The sequence below is a fragment of the Mesoplodon bidens genome (genome assembly GCF_964165515.1).
Source record: "Mesoplodon bidens genome assembly, chromosome: 2".
NCBI lineage: Eukaryota > Metazoa > Chordata > Mammalia > Artiodactyla > Ziphiidae > Mesoplodon > Mesoplodon bidens.
This window is the reverse complement of record NC_138177.1, coordinates 89,106,289-89,123,744: the sequence shown is the minus strand read 5'-3', so window position 1 is coordinate 89,123,744 and position 17,456 is coordinate 89,106,289. Positions and strand designations below refer to the sequence as shown.

The 17,456-nt window shown below is 53.9% G+C and overlaps 1 protein-coding gene across 1 annotated transcript in view; it reads left to right on the top strand.

Moving 5' to 3' along the window:
- SLC6A17 (solute carrier family 6 member 17) overlaps window positions 1–17,456 on the top strand; it is a 36,253-nt gene extending 18,797 nt beyond the window's left edge. Inside the window, exons 6-11 of the mRNA XM_081255284.1 lie at window positions 7,184–7,425; window positions 7,718–7,910; window positions 10,139–10,331; window positions 10,917–11,076; window positions 12,737–12,899; window positions 13,607–17,456. Of these exons, the coding sequence (XP_081111410.1) occupies window positions 7,184–7,425; window positions 7,718–7,910; window positions 10,139–10,331; window positions 10,917–11,076; window positions 12,737–12,899; window positions 13,607–13,975 (1,320 nt within the window). The 3' untranslated portion in view covers window positions 13,976–17,456. The remainder of the gene's footprint in view (window positions 1–7,183; window positions 7,426–7,717; window positions 7,911–10,138; window positions 10,332–10,916; window positions 11,077–12,736; window positions 12,900–13,606) is intronic.

Here is a 17,456-nt window from a genome sequence, read left to right as displayed (position 1 = left end):
AGTTTCGCCTTCCGTTGCTCATGACTTTGTCATGGTGCAATGGCTCCAGGATGGCTTCCGACAATTCAGTCCTGAAGGTGCCTGATCTCTTTACCCCAAGATGTGCACTGGGCTCCTGGTCCTCTCCGCCGGCAAGAGTGCCCCTCCACGCTGCAGGCTGGAAGGGGGGATGCCCAGGGACCACTCACACAAAGGCCAAGCTTTGGCCCTCTCAGCTGCTTTCCAGGGGGCTTACTAATGTCAGATCTGGATCCATCAACTTACTCCAAAATAATCTAGAGGTGGGCGGGGGGAAGGGTGGGGATATAGAGGAAGCAAGATTAGCCATGTGTTGATAATTGTTGAAGCTGGGTGATGGGTACACGGGGGTTCATATCACTATCCTCTCCACTTTTGTAATCAATGTTTTACAATTCTTAAAAATGGAAAAATAACAGCAATTAAATACCATCTTAACATACAAACAAAAAACAGTTTTTGTTTCCGTCCAAAATCATTGCATGTAAGACAATCCTACCCTGTCCTCTGAGAAACCCCGCATGCAATAGGGTCAGCTCTGATGGCACAGTTTGGGATTATGGTGTCCTCCCTGAAGTGGCCGCCTCCATTTATGAAATTGGCCGCCTCCATTTATGAAATTGGCCCTGATGGTGCCTGGGCCTAGGAATTTATCCACATCTTAGTTTTAGGCTTAGGAAGTGGTGAAAATCCTAATGATGACATGTGTTTGAGTCTCATAAATGGCCCAGACCTTTTTGTAAAAACTTTGGTAATGACTGACATATATCAAAAAGGAAATAATTACTTCAAAATGAGAGAGAGAGAGAAGAGAAAGAAAGGAGATGGAAAGGAAGCTAGCATTAAAATAGACTTCTTTTAGAAAGTAGAGGTTTAAAGTCCTAAGGATCTTCCTGTCCAAGAAGACTGCATCTTAGCACAAAAAGGCTTATACAACTTCATAGCCCCTGGTGCGTTCCTTCCTGATCAGCTCACCTCGAGGACACAGGTCAGCCTTTGTCTGTCTCTCTCTTGCCCCCCACTCTTTCCTTCTCTCCTATGTGCCAGGCACTGGCACAAAGATGAACAGGAGATGTGCTCCACCCCTAACAAGCACCAAGTGTGGAAAGGAAGACAGACACATAAACCTGAAATGCGGGTATGGACAAGAACTGCGAGAGTCCAGGGACCACGAGTAGCTCTGCCAGAGGCAGTCAGGAAAAGCTTCAAAGAGCAGGTGATATTTGTGCTGGGTTTTGAGAAATAAATAGGAGTTCACCAGAAAGTGAGTAGGTGGAAGGGAATTCCAGGCAGAGGGAATAGCCTGGGCAAAGGCCAGAAGTATAACCCACAGTGCTTTTGAAGAGTGGTTAGGATGTTCAGAACACAGAATGGAAAAAGATTTTCCAGCAGGCAGTGGGGAACCATTAAAGATGTTTCAACATGCAAACGATGTTGCCAGCGCTATGTCCGTTTCAACTGGTCCTCTCTTTTTTTTCTGAAACTTTTTTTTTAAGGTAGAGTTTATTAATTAATTTATTTATTTTTGCGGTGTTGCGTCTTTGTTTCTGTGCGAGGGCTTTCTCTAGTTGTGGCGAGCAGGGGCCACTCTTCATCGCGGTGCGCGGGCCTCTCACTATCGCGGCTTCTCTTGTTGCAGAGCACAGGCTCCAGACACGCAGGCTCAGCAGTTGTGACTCACGGGCCTAGTTGCTCCGCGACATGTGGGATCCTCCCAGACCAGGGCTCGAACCCATGTCCCCTGCATTAGCAGGCAGATTCTCAACCACTGCACCACCAGGGAAGCCCTCAACCGGTCTTCTCTTACAAAATCTTATGCTTCCTCCTAGTTGGAACTCTCCAAACTACCCAGAGCCCTCCCACTAGGTCCAGGTTTCTAGCCTGAGGTTCCAGCGGATTGGTAGGACTGTCATGACTGACATCCGTGAACTTCAGTGAATACTAGCACGCCTTCCAGACATAAGTAATCCACCCATTTCTGGAACCTTCTGAGAGGATCATTTAAAAAAACACAAAAGGGCCTCCCTGGTGGCGCAGTGGTTGAGAGTCCGCCTGCCAATGCAGGGGATACGGGTTCGTGCCCCGGTCTGGGAGGATCCCATATGCCGCGGAGCGGCTGGGCCCGTGAGCCATGGCCGCTGGGCCTGCGCATCCGGAGCCTGTGCTCCGCAACGGGAGAGGCCGCAACAGTGAGAGGCCCGCATACCGCAAAAAGAAAAAAAAAAAACAAAAAAAAAAAACACAAAAACCCACCCAGGAGAAGGGAGGTACAGAAGTCCTTTCCTAGTGGAACTATGATTATTTTGTTCTCCCTTTTAAAATAATCTCCAGATTTCTATTAGGAGCATGTATAGGTGCCTATTTCTTTATGCACAATGCCAAAATCCAAATAGCCCTGAAAAACAAAAAGAAAATTTTTTTCTTTCTCCCAGAACTCATTTGGTGACAAAATGACCTGAACAGATGTGAGACTATTTATAGTCTTCATCGATTCACTTGGTGTGAATATTCATATTCTGTTGCAGAAATACTAATGTGTCTGATTACAGGCTGCTGCCCCAGACCCCATGGGGGGGTGTTATGTAATTATGTGGCATATACACCATATTACCTTTCTACAATAAAATTGGAAACAAAGCCTGGTTTCCAAAACCAGTCTGGTCCCAAGGCTTTTAGATGAGGAGATGCAGGTCTGTACCATTTTTGTAAAGAAGGTGACACTGCAAGAGCAACGGGCCCTCAACAGTGTGGGATGACCCTGTGCCATTTCTCTGGCCATCTTTCTCTCCTGTGTTCCATGGGGAACATTTTCAACCCTTTCCACTGTCTGAACCTTCTGACCTCTCCTCTCAGTACACTTTACCCCCGACAGATGATTTTGCCTCCTGCTTTATGGGGAAAACAGAAGCCACCAAGACGAAAACTCCCTTAGATGGCGGAGACAGAAACAGAATATGTATACAGCCCTGCCCACAGCTGTCCCATCCCGTCCTCCTTCTCTCGTCTCCCAGGTGAGCAGCTCAAGGGTTCCCTATGGTAGACAGCTCGTCTTCCCTCCTCTAGGTCTCCTGCCCTCCATCACCTTTAGGTATCATCAAGTCACTGCATTAAAAACAAAGACGAGGCAACAAATCAAAAAGCAACGCTCCAGATTTCGTAGCCTTCCCCCGATACTGCCCTTTCATTCCAAGCCTAGCTTCTCCAGAGTGTCCACCATTTCTTCCCCTCTGCTTCTCAACTCTCCTCAGTCCTCTCTGTCTTCTGGCCCCATTGCTCCCTGTACAGCTCCAACTAAGCTCACCCATGACCTGTGGCTGTAGCATCTTTCACTCCATAGCAGGGGTCCCCGCTCCTCCCCGGCGGGCTTTCTTCCCATGGCCTCCGTGATCCAGCCCTCTCCTGCTTTTCCTCCGGCCTCCACTGCTGTTGCTCCTCTCCCACCCTGTAAGATCCTCTTCCCTGCTTTAAACTTGCAGATGTTGACTTGGCCCCAGGCTCCTGCCTCTTCTCACTCTACCCACAGCCTCAGGGCAATCACTGCCTGTACACCTGCTACGCACACATTATACCTCCAGCTCAGCGCTCTCCTCGAAATTCCAAACTCATTTGTCTAACTACCGGCTTGACATCTCCTTGTAGATATCTTAAGGACGCATTAAACTCAGCATTTCTAGAAGGGATGCTTTGATCTTCCCTGTTCTAACCCCATCGACACCGGCCCCTCTTCCGCTGTTTCCACATCCACCCACTCAGGTTTGCAGGCCAGAGCTGTGGCCATCACCCTGGCATCTCCCCTTCCAGCGCCCCCCATCTGCAGTCCGTCACTAAGGTAGACTTGTTTTTTCCTGCTATACCCTCTCTGTCTTCACCACCCTGACCTTAGGCAACGCCACCATGACCTCCCACCTGAATCTCAGGATGTGCTTCCTCGCAGATCTGCTGCATCCACTGGTTTCTTTAAGAAATGCCCATCCGATTGTTTCGCTCCTCCTTCACACCCCTTCATGCTTTCCCTGGTTAAGTGCTTTTTTAGGATCAAGACAAAGATCCTTACGGTCCTTTGCTGTGACTCCTCTGACTCTCCCAGCCTCGCCTGTGCCACTCCTGCCTTGTCCTCACCGCTTCCCTACACACATAGCTCCCCGTGTGAGGAGGGTGTCCTCCTCCGTCCCCCCTCAGGGCCTCTGCACACACTGTTCCCTCTGCCTGAATGCTCTTCCTTCCCTTTAGCGAGGGCAGCTCAAAGATCCCTTCCTCTGGAAGCCTTTCCTGACCTCCTGACTCGCTCAAATCCCCCTATCACAGGCTCTCCCAGCATTAGGTACCTGGCTTTCCCAGCCCTTGTCACTTTTGCAACTTAGCATCTATTTATGGGGTCATTTGACCAATGTCCATCTCTCCAACTAGAATGTCAGCTCCACGAGAGCTGGGACCTTGTCTGCTATTGCTCCCCGTGGCTCCCCACCACCCAGTACCAGGCCTGGCCCACAGTAGGTGCTCAGGGTTTGATGGATGAGTGGCTGTGTGTCGTACCCTCAGGGAGCCCACACACGTTACAGCTGTTGAGTGTACAGCGAGGGGGAGGGGGTGGGAGGGTGTCACCTCCGCATGAATGACAAGGGGCTCTTGGCTCCTTAAGGTCTGGGCTCGGGGCTTTCTTGGTGGGCCAAACATGGCTTTACCTATGTTGTGTGGACTGAGGGACTGTAATCTCCCCTGGAATGCACATAATAGCGACCAGGCAGTCCTCCTGGTCCTGCATTCGTGTACAGGACCCAAAGCCCAAGGGCTCTACTACCATCTCCCTCCTCCTCTTCCCCTAGCCCATCACTCTGCCAGCCTCCAAGCTTGCCAACGCCTTCTCAGCTGGGCAGTGACTCCTGGTGCTCAGACACGCCCTGGGAAGCTGCTGAGATGGTGGGCCTCTGTCCTAGATGTTAGGACTGAAATATTAGAGCTGGATGGACCCTAAGCCCATCACTTTACTGTACACACAAGGAACAGACTCTCTTATAGGCATGCAGCAAGGGGCAACTGGGCCAGGACCACTTGGGGCTTGTGCCCACAGGGGGAGTAGATTCTCTACTTCTCTCCTTGCCTCCCTCCTCTGGTTGGAGTGAAGTCACTTGGGTCCACCTCAGCAGCAAAGGTCCAAAGGGAAAGTGGTCTGAGGAGTATAGCGGCAGACCAGCTGAGTCAGGAGATGGTGCTAGGAGGGCGCTGTGGCCCCATGTCAGACGATCTGTGTTTTAGTAACCCCTCTGCCCCAGCTGGCTGGCTCCGGTACTTTGAGTGAGTTATTTCACCTTTGGGTCTTAGTTTACTCTTTCTAAATGTGGATAGCAATTCCTTCCCCCACCAAAAAAAACAACCCCCCCCAAAAAAAACCCAAAACCCACCTCTGTCCTGACCAGGTCAGAGACATTTTGTCAGGATTAAATGCCCCTATGCGCCAGGCATTACTTGAGACTGTACATTTGGTCCTCACAATCATTTTTGGAGGGAGACTCTATTATTATTCCCATTTTTCAGATGAGAAAACAGAGGCCCATAAAACAGGCACTATCACCTGCCTAAGCCTTCTCAGCTATTTAAAGAGGGAGTCAGACTTAGACCTGGGTCTTTCTGACTCTAAAACCCTATGCTGGGCCCAAGCCCTAGTCCCTGCATTGAGGAACAAACAGTAAAAGGGAAACAGACATGGGGCTTCCCTGGTGGCGCAGTGGTTGAGAGTCCGCCTGCCGATGCAGGGGACACGGGTTCGTGCCCCAGTCCGGGAAGATCCCACATGCCGCGGAGCGGCTGGGCCCGTGAGCCATGGCTGCTGAGCCTGCGCGTCTGGAGCCTGTGCTCCGCAATGGGAGAGGCCACAACAGTAAGAGGCCTGCGTACCGCAAAAAAATAAAAATAAAAAAAGGAAAACAGACATGAAAAGCGTTTAGAAATTGCCCCAAGCCATCCAGATACTGTGGAGGTCCTGGCTTCTGTTGGGTCCGAGGGCAGATAGACAGGTCAGGTAGGGGCTCCCCTCTCCAGGAAGTGTCTGGGTTCTGTGCTTCAAGTTGGGTGGGTTGGGGGTGATTCTTCTGTGATCTAGGGCCTGTAGATGTATATGAATGAACTTAGGGTTTTTTTCTTTTTTGGAAAAGGGAGTTTGGGTGAGCAGGAGGGAGAGGTTGGTATCTTTTTTCATGGTTTGAGGTGGAGGAGAGAGACGTTTGTGTTCTTAGTTGTCTTGTACAGTTGTGCAGGCTGTATACTGCCCGACTCCAGGAGGCACCATTCACACTATAGTCTAAGTGAACGTCACTCCCTAGAGTTTGCCCTACACATCATTCCTGATGGCCTTGAAGATGTTCCTTGGTATGATAGCTCTGTGGTAAGCAACGACAGCAGTTAAAATTAACTGAGAACTTACTATGTAAGCATGTAGCATTTATTTTATCTTACCTGGCTCACAACAATCATCTGAAGCTGATACTCTTTTTTTAAATTGAAGTGTAGTTGATATACGATATTATATGTTACAGGTGTAGAATACAGTGATTCACAATTTTTAAAGGTTATACTCCATTTATAGTTATTATAAAATATTGGCTATATTCCCTGTGATGTACAATATATCCCTGTAGCTTATTTGATAAACAATAGTTTGTACCTCGTAATCCCCTCCCCCTATTTGCCCCTCCCCTGTCCCTCTCCCCACTGATTACCTCTAGCTTGTTCTCCATATACCTGTGAGTCTGTTTCTTTTTTGTTATATTCACTAGTTTGTCGTATTTTTTAGATTCCTGATACTCTTGTTATCTGTGTTTTACCCATCAGAGACCTGAGGCTCAGGGGGGGTTAGGGGAATTGCCCAGGCCACACGTATCTCTTTACCACTGTGCCACGCTGCCTCTGGACTCTGTGAGGCTGAGGAAGAGGGGTGTGGTGGGAATTCCACCGCACTAGAATAAAGCCGTTATCTTTTTTTTTTTTTTTTTTTTTTTTTTTGGCTGCGTCGCCTGCTAGTAGGATCCTTAGTTCCCCGGCCAGGGTTTGCGCCTGGGCCACGGCAGTGAAAACACCGAGTCCTAACTACTGGACCGCCAGGGAATTCCCTGAGCCATGATCTCTGTGTCTCTTTTCTTCCCCTGCCATGGTCGCCCCTCCCCCACCACAGCTGGACAAGATGCTGGACCCCCAGGTGTGGCGAGAGGCAGCCACACAGGTCTTCTTCGCCCTGGGGCTAGGCTTTGGGGGTGTCATCGCCTTCTCCAGCTACAACAAACAGGACAACAACTGCCACTTCGACGCCGCCCTGGTGTCCTTCATCAACTTCTTCACCTCGGTGCTGGCCACCCTCGTGGTGTTCGCTGTGCTGGGCTTCAAGGCCAACATCCTGAACGAGAAGTGTGTGGTCGAGTAGGTGGCCCTTTCTCCTCCTGTCCTTTTTTCTCGCTGTCCACCTTCCCCTGGGAGAGTCCCCCTCCACCCGTGCTGGGCGATGGAGATCAGAGGAGCTCTCTGTCCCCAGCCCTGGACCACAGGGACAGCTTCAGAGATGTCTCTGTCGATTCCTGCCTGGGTGTCTAGGAGGTACCCCCAGGATGGTGCCCAGTCCTGCCCTTTTACCTGAACTTTTTTTTTTTTTTACCTTTTTTTTCGACTTTTTTGTTTTAAACCTTTTGACTTTACCCTTCCCTTTGTGCTGCAGGAATGCCGAGAAGATCCTGGGGTACCTCAACACCGACGTCCTGAGCCGGGCCCTCATCCCTCCTCACGTCAACTTCTCTCACCTGACCACTAAGGACTATGCGGAGATGTACAAGGTCATCAAGACCGTGAAGGAGGACCATTTCTCAGCCCTGGGCCTTGATCCCTGCCTTCTGGAGGATGAGCTGGACAAGGTATGGGGCAGGCTGTCCTTCCAGGATGGGCAGAAAGGCAGGTGTGGGAGTGCAAGACCCAGAGATGGGCCATGGGTGGCTGGAGCTTGGGTGCAGAAAGCCTCCAGGGACTCATTTTTTTGCTTGATACGTGAGGACCTACTATGTGCCCAGAGAAGGACAGGGGGAAGGTGCTGGCCAAAACCTCTGCCCTGAGGTAGGCTGAGTCTCTCTGAGAAGACGAGGCAGGTGCACAAGTCCCAGAAATCACCGGGAATGGGGACGGCTTTCACGTGTCTTGAATGGGTTTCCTGCGCACCCGTCTCTGCCATGTGTAATGTGTTTGGAACAGTGCTTTGGACACAGCACGCAGAAAATAAGTGTTTACATTAGCATCTGCCCTTTGCTGCCTATCCCCTGGGCCCTCGTGACAGAGCCGTGAGCCGAGTATTAATGTTGTCTCCTGCTTGAGGTCTCACAGCTAAGAAGTAGGGGAGCCAGGGTTCAAATCTTGATGCTTCTGCCCCTCCCCCAGCTTCCCCACTCCCACTGCCACAATGACCCTTAGCCCCTGGGGAGGGCAGGGCAATGCTGCCCCTCATTAACATGCAGGCCCAAGTTTGGACACCTTGCTTCTATCCCCGTTTACACAGCTGGAAACTTTCAAAGTGACTGTTCTGTTAGGAGGGGTAACAGGAGAGAGACATACCCATGGGGTCCTGGGATCCAGCTGGTGCCAGGGTTTACATGGGGCTGAGCCAGCTCCCCTCAGTCAGCCTCGGCCAACCCTCCCCTTCTCCGTGGAGCCAGGGAAGCTGACGCTTCCCCTGCACTCGTGAAAAAGTCAGCTGCATTCTACTGGCACCAGCCTAATGCTGAGGGACTGTGTCGCCTGTGAGCTCTTCCCATGTGATCAAGAGTGAAAGGGCCATGTCTGGGCACCCCTGCCCTGGTTTCTTCCCCAGGTAACTGGCAGCATAAAGGACGGCGCCCTTCCTTGAGACCCTGCCCCATTCTCACAGGCGTGGCCTGGTCCTCTGAATAGAAGTAGGATGGTAGCAGGCTTTTTAAAAAAAAACATTTATTTATTTATTTGGCTGTGCAGGGTCTTAGTTGTGGCATGAGGGATCTTCATTGCCATGTGTGGGATCTTCGTTGCTGCGTGCGGGATCTTTAGTTGCGGCATGTGGGATCTTTAGTTGCGGCATGCAGGATCTAGTTCCCTGACCAGGGATAGAACCCGGGCCCCCTGCATTGGGAGCACAGAGTCTTAGCCTCTGGACCACCAGGGAAGTCCCCGTAGCAGTTTTTTTACATAATACAATCTTGATAACATCTAAATGACAAGAACTACACTCTCACAGTTTGGGGAGGTGTTCCCTCGCAGTCCGCAGACACTACAGGATAGCACAGAAGTGATGTCAGCGGACAGTGTGTGGTCAGTTCCCTGTGAGCAGGGACCTGGGCACTAAAGCAGTGGTTCTCTACCTTGGCTGCCCATCACAGTCACCTGGGGGCTTTATAAAACCCTGATACCCAGCTTTACCCCCAGGCCAAACAAATCATTGTCCTTGGGGAGAGACCCAGGCATCAGTGTTTTTTAAAGGCTCCAACGTGCTTCCATGGGGCAGCCGAGGCTGAGACCACTTCGGTAAAGTCTGGCATTCGGAGCTGGGGGCGGCTGCGTTGCTTAGAGGAGGAGAGTCTTGAGCTGGGTGTGTTTCTAAAAGTGAGCATCTTCATCTGAATCACCTGGGGTCCTTGGACAACTCGTAGATTCCAGGCCCCACAGGTGAAGTCCTGAGTTAATGTTTTACTCCCTGGGGGGGTATTCTTTTTTTCTTTTTTTTCTTTTTTTTTTTTGCGGTACGCGGGCCTCTCACTGTTGTGGCCTCTCCCATTGCGGAGCACAGGCTCCGGACGCGCAGGCTCAGCGGCCATGGCTCACAGGCCCAGCCGCTCCGCGGCATGTGGGATCCTCCCAGACCGGGGCACGAACCCGTGTCCCCTGCATCGGCAGGCGGACTCTCAACCACTGCGCCACCAGGGAAGCCCCCTGGGGGGTATTCTGATGCCCACTCAAATTTGAGACCCACTGGCTGAAAGCAAGAGGATTTAGGGGGGCGGGGATCTCTGTGAAGGAGGGAACAGCTATATTCCTAAAGCTCTGAGGGCAGAGATAAGGAAGCAGGGGGCTCCCAGGTGGGCGTGGACCCTCACTCAGCCCCGCCCTCCGCACCCACCCTCAGTCCGTGCAGGGCACAGGCCTGGCCTTCATCGCCTTCACCGAGGCCATGACGCACTTCCCCGCCTCCCCGTTCTGGTCCGTCATGTTCTTCCTGATGCTCATCAACCTGGGCCTGGGCAGTATGATCGGGACCATGGCGGGCATCACCACGCCCATCATCGACACCTTCAAGGTGCCCAAGGAGATGTTCACAGGTAACTCCTCCCGGCAGCCCCCACTGGGCTCGTGGGCTGTCCAGGGGAAGAGTGAACAGGTTGTGACTCTGACTGTAGAAAGATTGGGTTCCCACTGGATTATTCATGACTCCATACTTAGAAAGCTCCACCCCCCCCACCCCCCACCCAACCCGGCACACAGCTGGAGCCTGGCTACGCCACCCAGAGAAGAGCACTTAAGAGCCGGAAGGGAGAAGGCTGTTTGGGAATCTGTGCCAAACCTGGGCTGGGAGATAGGCCTCTTTCTTGGTTCGTTTGCCCTTCTCCCCAAGGGCCTGCTGAGGTGTCTTAGCAGGGGTGGCCTCCTCCGTGCAGGCCCTGCACCCTGTTCCATCCCTGTCACTCCCAGCCCCAGGGTGCTCCCTGCCTAGTAGAGTAGGAACTCAGAACCTCAGCATCTGGACCCCCTCGCCACCTCCATGCAGGGCTGGGCCTACCAGAGGGTGGGCTGCAGGCCTGCTGTGAGGAGGGGTGAGATGGGAGGGACCTGGGTGCCCCTAAGACCCCTGGGGCACCACCCACCCTGCACCTTTGCCCCCATACCGGCCTCCCGGCTCTCTGTAGTGGGCTGCTGTGTCTTTGCCTTCTTCGTGGGGCTGTTGTTCGTCCAGCGCTCCGGAAACTACTTTGTCACCATGTTTGATGACTACTCGGCCACCCTGCCGCTCACCGTCATCGTCATCCTTGAGAATGTCGCTGTGGCCTGGATCTATGGAACCAAGAAGTAAGGGGGACGTGGGGGAGAGCTGGGGACAGGAGGAGGGGTCTGTCCCATCATGACTCCCTGGAGAGTGCTGTGTTCCCAGGGCTGCTCATGAGTGGGGCAGGAGATCACAGAGTCAGAATGTCAGCCAGAGAGTGCCCTTACAGATCACTTAGGGAAACTGAGTCTCAGAGAGAGGACACGACTGTCCAAGGCCACTGGGCTGGTGAGAGAGAGAGCCAGGCTGAGGACACAAGTCTTCTGGATTCAGGCGCTGGCATCATCCTGAACGGGCTTAAATTACCATAGCACCTTTCCTGGGTACCAACTCTTCAGAATTCTGTCAAGCTCATTAAGCACTTGGTGGGTGCACAAGAGGCCCCTGCCCTCAAAGAACCCATTGACTTCAGCAGCCTGACTCATAGTTCTAGAGTGAGTTACAAAGGAGTGTGAGTCGAGACGTGGTTTGGGCCCTAAGTTTGGGGTTGGGTGGGGTAAGAGAATTCAGCAATATGAAAGGATTGGGTCTCGTAGCCTGAGCCTCAGGGAAACCTATACACACTGTCAGCCCCTGGCCTCATTCCTCATTTCAGGACAAATCTGTGTCCCCAGGAAGTCCTTTCACTCACTCAGCAACACCCAGGGCTCCCCTAACCCACTCAGCCTGACCCACCTCGATGTCTAGACCTGGTCTCAGAATCAGACTCTCACAGGCCCTGCTACAGCCATCTACTTCCTAGGAGAGTGCAGGAGGGAATGGGCTGATAAGACAGAGAGCAGCCCTGTGAGCCGGGGTTAGAACACGCTGCTGGAAAGGCTCTCACTCTTCTTCAGTCTGGTGAAGCCCCATACCCCTTCTCAGACTGTTATTTTTTAATGCATAAGATAAAATATATAAGATTATATAGGAAACTATATTGAAAATTAGCAAAATAATGTTTAAAATCTGTGATACAGTAATATACGTGTACTTTATTTTTACTGCATTAAGTTACAAGATCTAGCTGTGGGTCTAATAACAGTGGTAATTTCAAAGCAGTGATGAGTATAAATGATGTTTGTCAGTATCTCAATTGTAATGTGATAGGGAAATATCTGTGATTTAATCAATTGCTTGCAGCGTCTTGGGTACTGTTAATACTACTGTCGTTGCTTGCACTTATAACAGAAAGAAATGCAAGCTTTCAGCTAGGTGTTACTGAGGTAAAGATGATTTTTTTTAATGCCATTCATGTACACAGCCTGCCAGCCTCCCGGAATTTCACCCACATGCCCAGTGGTTAGGCATCCCAGAGTCAGGACGGCCTTCTGCCTTTGGACACTAGGAATGTGCACTTCTACCTCTCTTCCAGCAGGGGGAGTCTAGAGCCAGGCCAGCACCAGGAGGGCTGGGTGCCCAGCAAAGCCCTCTGGAGCCTGTCCACCTGCCCAGGGCGTGTCCTGTGGGCTGTATCATATCCCTGGGTGAGGTGTGACGTGACATAGTCAGAGGAAGTTAGGGGAGGACAACAGAGCCTTTTCAGAGGCCAGTGGGGCCACAGAATCATGTATTGAATGTGAAGAGTGTAAGAGCCTGGGAGGGAGGGACTGGTCAGTGAAGGCTTCCTGGAGGAGGTGGCTGGGGGGCATATGCCAGCATAGTGGGGGTGCCAACTTCTGGACCCTGCGCTGTGCTTGGCAGGTTCATGCAGGAGCTGACGGAGATGCTGGGCTTCCAGCCCTACCGCTTCTATTTCTACATGTGGAAGTTCGTGTCTCCACTGTGCATGGCTGTGCTCACCACAGCCAGCATCATCCAGCTGGGGGTCACGCCCCCGGGCTACAGCGCCTGGATCAAGGAGGAGGTGAGAGGTGGGGGCCTAAAACTCCAGGGACATTGGCATCTTCCCAGGCCTTTAATGCCACAGGTGGTAGAGATAACCCCTTATAGGGCAACTACTCGGTGCCAGACCCTGCCAGGGGCTTTGCACAGCTGATCTGTAACCTGTACAACAACCCAAAGAGAGAGGTGGTGTTATCGCTGTCACACAAATGGGGAAACTGAGGGTCAGAAAGGTGAACGCACTTGTCCAGTCTTTCTAACCCATGTTTTCTCTGCCTGTGGAGTCCATGGAGTGGAACCACCCCAACTTTTTTTTTTTTTTTTTTGCGGTACGCGGGCCTCTCACTGTTGTGGCCTCTCCCGTTGCGGAGCACAGGCTCCGGACGTGCAGGCTCAGCGGCCATGGCTTATGGGCCCAGCCGCTCCAAGGCACGTGGCATCTTCCCGGACCGGGGTACGAACCTGCGTCCCCTGCCTCGGCAGGCGGACTCTCAACCACTGTGCCACCAGGGAAGCCCCACCACAACTTTTTACAAGTGCAGAAACTGAGACCCAGGGAGGCTCAGGCCCTTAGCCAAGGGGACCAGCTAACCCAAGGAGCAGCCCCCAATGAACCCCATCTCTGCCAGTGCCTGGCCAGGATGAGTGCAGCGGGGAAGTTGTCCTGGAGTCTGAGAGGGTGAGGCTGCGGCAGGGCGGGCAGCAGCCCTCACCTGTGTCCACCCCTAGGCTGCCGAGCGCTACCTGTATTTCCCTAACTGGGCCATGGCTCTCCTGATCACGCTCATTGTCGTGGCTGTCCTGCCCATCCCTGTGGTGTTTGTTCTGCGGCACTTCCACCTGCTCTCTGATGGCTCCAACACCCTCTCCGTGTCCTACAAGAAGGGCCGCATGATGAAGGACATCTCCAACCTGGAGGAGAACGATGAGACCCGCTTCATCCTCAGCAAAGTGCCCAGCGAGGCACCCTCCCCCATGCCCACTCACCGCTCCTACCTGGGGCCCGGCAGCACATCGCCCCTGGAGACCAGTGGCAACCCCAATGGACGCTATGGGAGTGGCTACCTCCTGGCCAGCACCCCTGAGTCGGAGCTGTGACCACCACCCCACCCTGCCCGCCTTGCCTCCCACACCCAGCCAGCCCACGTGTCCCAGCCTGGCTTTTCCTTCCAGGCCAGGCCCTCTGCCCAAGGGGAGGGGGTCTGCCCTGCCTCATCCTCCACCCCAGTCCCAGCCGACTTCTGCTTCCTAGATCTGAGTGGGGGCTGGGAGAAGCTCTGTCCCCCAATCTAGGCCCCCAACCCAGCTAACCTTCAGAGATCTCTTTACCAAGCTACAGCTGAGTAACTGGAACCACCCAGACGTCCTGATTCCCAGCACAGGGGAGACTCCAAGTGGCCACTCCAGGGGTCACTCCACACTCCCTCTCTCCTGCAGTTCTTAGGTCTTGGAGTCCCTTAGGTCTGTGCTGCCAGGTAGTGGTGGTGGCGCAGGGATGGGGTGGGTGGGGTGTCCCTTTCCAGAGGTGCCCAGTTTAAGGTTGGAGATGGGGCAGAGGTGCCAGGACTCAGGGCTCAGACTTTGGGATGGAGTCTGCAGAAATCCCCAAGTTCTGTTTGGTGAGGCAGACGGTGCCCTCTGGTTTAGAGCATGAGCCTTGGCAGCGGGGGTGGTGGGATGAGGGGGCTCCTTGGCCCCAGGCTCAAGGTGGACCCTCCAGTGTTCTTGGCCCTGCCTGGGGTGGGGGGTGTGTGTGCTCCCGCATCCTGCCTGGTAGGGCAGTGACTGGCCCCAGAGCCCTTCCCACCTCCATTAGGGCTTAGCCTGCCCTCTCCCCACACCCCCATCCGGGAGCCCAGAGTCGTGGCCTCTGACTTTGTCCTCGAGAGAGGAGAAGTCTCCAGAGCACACCTGATGGCTCATAGCACAAGTCAGATGGTTTGGAGCACAGCTGTGAAGCACACCCCCTCCCCTCTTGCCAGGGACCCGACTTTCTCGCTAGCTAGCGGCAGCTTCTGCCCTGGGACGGCAGTCCCTGGAGTTCAGGGGCTCACACCTGGGAAGGAGATAATTTCACTGCCCCTTTGGGCCGCCGCCCCCTCCTTGTACAAGCACAGCCACCCGGTGTGCACGTCGTGTGTGGACACCTCGGAAACCTTTCCCAAGCTGCCCGGCCCGTGGCGGGGTGTGGGGGGCACAGGCCGTGCTGTGGCCACTGGAAGCTGCCCAGGGGGAGGGCCGGGCCTCAGTCCTGGGGCCCAGCCCTCCGGCACCCCACCCACGCTTACCTTCGCCTCCCCCAGAAGAGGGCTGCCCTCAGAGTGCAGGCTAAGAGGATTGGAACCTGACTGGAGGTCAGAAGTCTGCAGAGAGATGAATGGACTGATGAAAGGATGCAAGGATGGGTGGATGGAAGGAAGGAGGCAGGGGAGGAAGGAAGACTGGCTGGGACAGCAAACCTCCATCGTTGAGAGCTGCAGTGGGCAGGGCAGGGGCAGGCCTGGCTCCTTCACCAGGGGTCCTGAGTCACTCTTGTGCCTCTGACTGTTCTCAGCACTGGGGGAGACACACTAGGCCCAGGGGTCCCTCCTCCACCCCTTAGTCCCTTGGTTTTCCCCGCCCCCCTTGGGGTCCACTCGCCATCTCCCTTCCTCTTCCTCCTCCCACACGTGCTCCCATTTCCAGCCCTCTCAGGCCCACCCATCCTTCCTGAGTGCGTGAGGGGAGGGGGAGACGCGCATCTCCACAAAGACATGAGCTTCTGGGACACAACATCACGCCTTAGGCCCCCTCACCTGACAGCACCTCCTACCTGGCCCTGTGCCTAATCCCAAGCAGAAATAGCAACAGGAAAAGCAAGGCCCCAGGAGAGACACTACTATATATACTCTTCTATATATTCTATTTCTATTGTATATTCAATCTGTACATGTGGGTGTAAATGCTGTTAAATGACAAACCCAATATTATACTGTGGCTGGTGGACTATTTTCATCCTCAGTGCTGTAAAGATCTATTTTCATTGTATATTTGATATATTTTTAATTTTGTAGCGTGTGGCTGGACCAGGCCCCATCACGCCAGCCTGTGACAGGGCGGCTGAGCTGGGGCCGTCAGCTTGGTCCTCGTGGGCTGGGTAGTGCTCGTAGCTGGCTGCTGTAGTCCGGGGCCCTGTCCTGCTGCGTCTCTGCCATTAGATGTAGGGCCCCGAGCTTGGTGTGTGCGTGCACATATGTGGGTGTGGGTGTGGGTGTGCGTAGGGTGCTGACTTGTGATGCCCGTGTTCACCACGTTCCTGAAGGCCACGCTGCCCTCCTGCCACCTCCTCCTCCTCTCAACTCCGTCAGGCGAGGCCTCAGGGCAGGGTTCCGTGGGAAACCCGCGTCCTGGGAAAGACACATGCCTCTCACTGGTGACTCATCGCCTTCACCCCATTGGGCTTGCCAGAAACAGGGAATGAGGCATCTTAGGGGAATGGGAGAAGTCCCCACATTTATTTTATTTTCTTGCTGTGCCCACTGGAGACATAATGTCTTCAGCTCCAGGGAAAGTGCTGGGTTTCTTAAGATGGTGAGACCCCAAGAGGGCGTCATCTCACCGCGCCTTTGTCCTGCGTTTGTCCTTGAGACATTCCTGACAGTGTTCAGGGGAAACAGCCACCCCTCCCCTGTGCTTCTGACACACACACACACACACCTCTGCTCACTCCTCAGGGGAGCTGGGAGTGGATGGGGCCGATGGGGTCAAGAGCAGGTAGGGCATCTGACGGAGAGAGATCCAGCCCCAGATTCCCTGGAGGAGCAGGGCGTGGCCAGAGAGGGGCAGGCCCTATGTTCCAGCACAGGGTCCCCACCCCACTGACTTTGGTGCTGTCCATGCAGTGCCCACAGGGGACAGAGCAGACTCCAGGGCAGAGCAGGGCAGGCCAGGGGTGTACCTGAAAGAGTCCCTGGTGCCTGGTCCTGCCTCTGCCCGCCCTCCAGCCCCAGTCACCAGCTTCTTGCTCAGGGAGCCCTCTCCACTGAGGCAACGTGAAGGCTGAGGCCCAGATGGGTGGACGGATGGGCACAGAGGTTGATGCCAGCCAGCTTGGCTTTTGCCCTCGAGCAAAAAGTCTGTGGGGACTAGTGCTAGGAGAGGCCCTCCTGACTCAGCCTACAGGCCGTGAGGCTGGGGGTCAGAAGCTGTGCGGCCCCAGGCCCACACAGGCCTGCACTAGTACGGGGAGGGGGCTGCCCTCTGCCTTCTTCACAGCTGCACATCCCCCTCCCACCGGAGTACATGTTGGGACGCACCCGACTCCCTGAGCGCCCACCAGTCCCCCAGACTGGGGTCTGCTGCCCCTTCTCCGGAGCCTAATGACTGGGGATGGGGGAGAAGGGCCCAGCGTCCCTTTTCATCCTAAGCACACATGCCAGGTGTCACTTTCGGTTCTGGCGCAAGTTCAGAAAAATTCTAGTCCACGTGCCCCATGCTGGTCAGAGCCCTGGGTCAAGACCACTCAACCCAGGGGAGGGGATGAGGCTTTGTCACCCCTGGAGCCCCTCCTTCCTCTCTACACCCCCCATGGTGTACAATA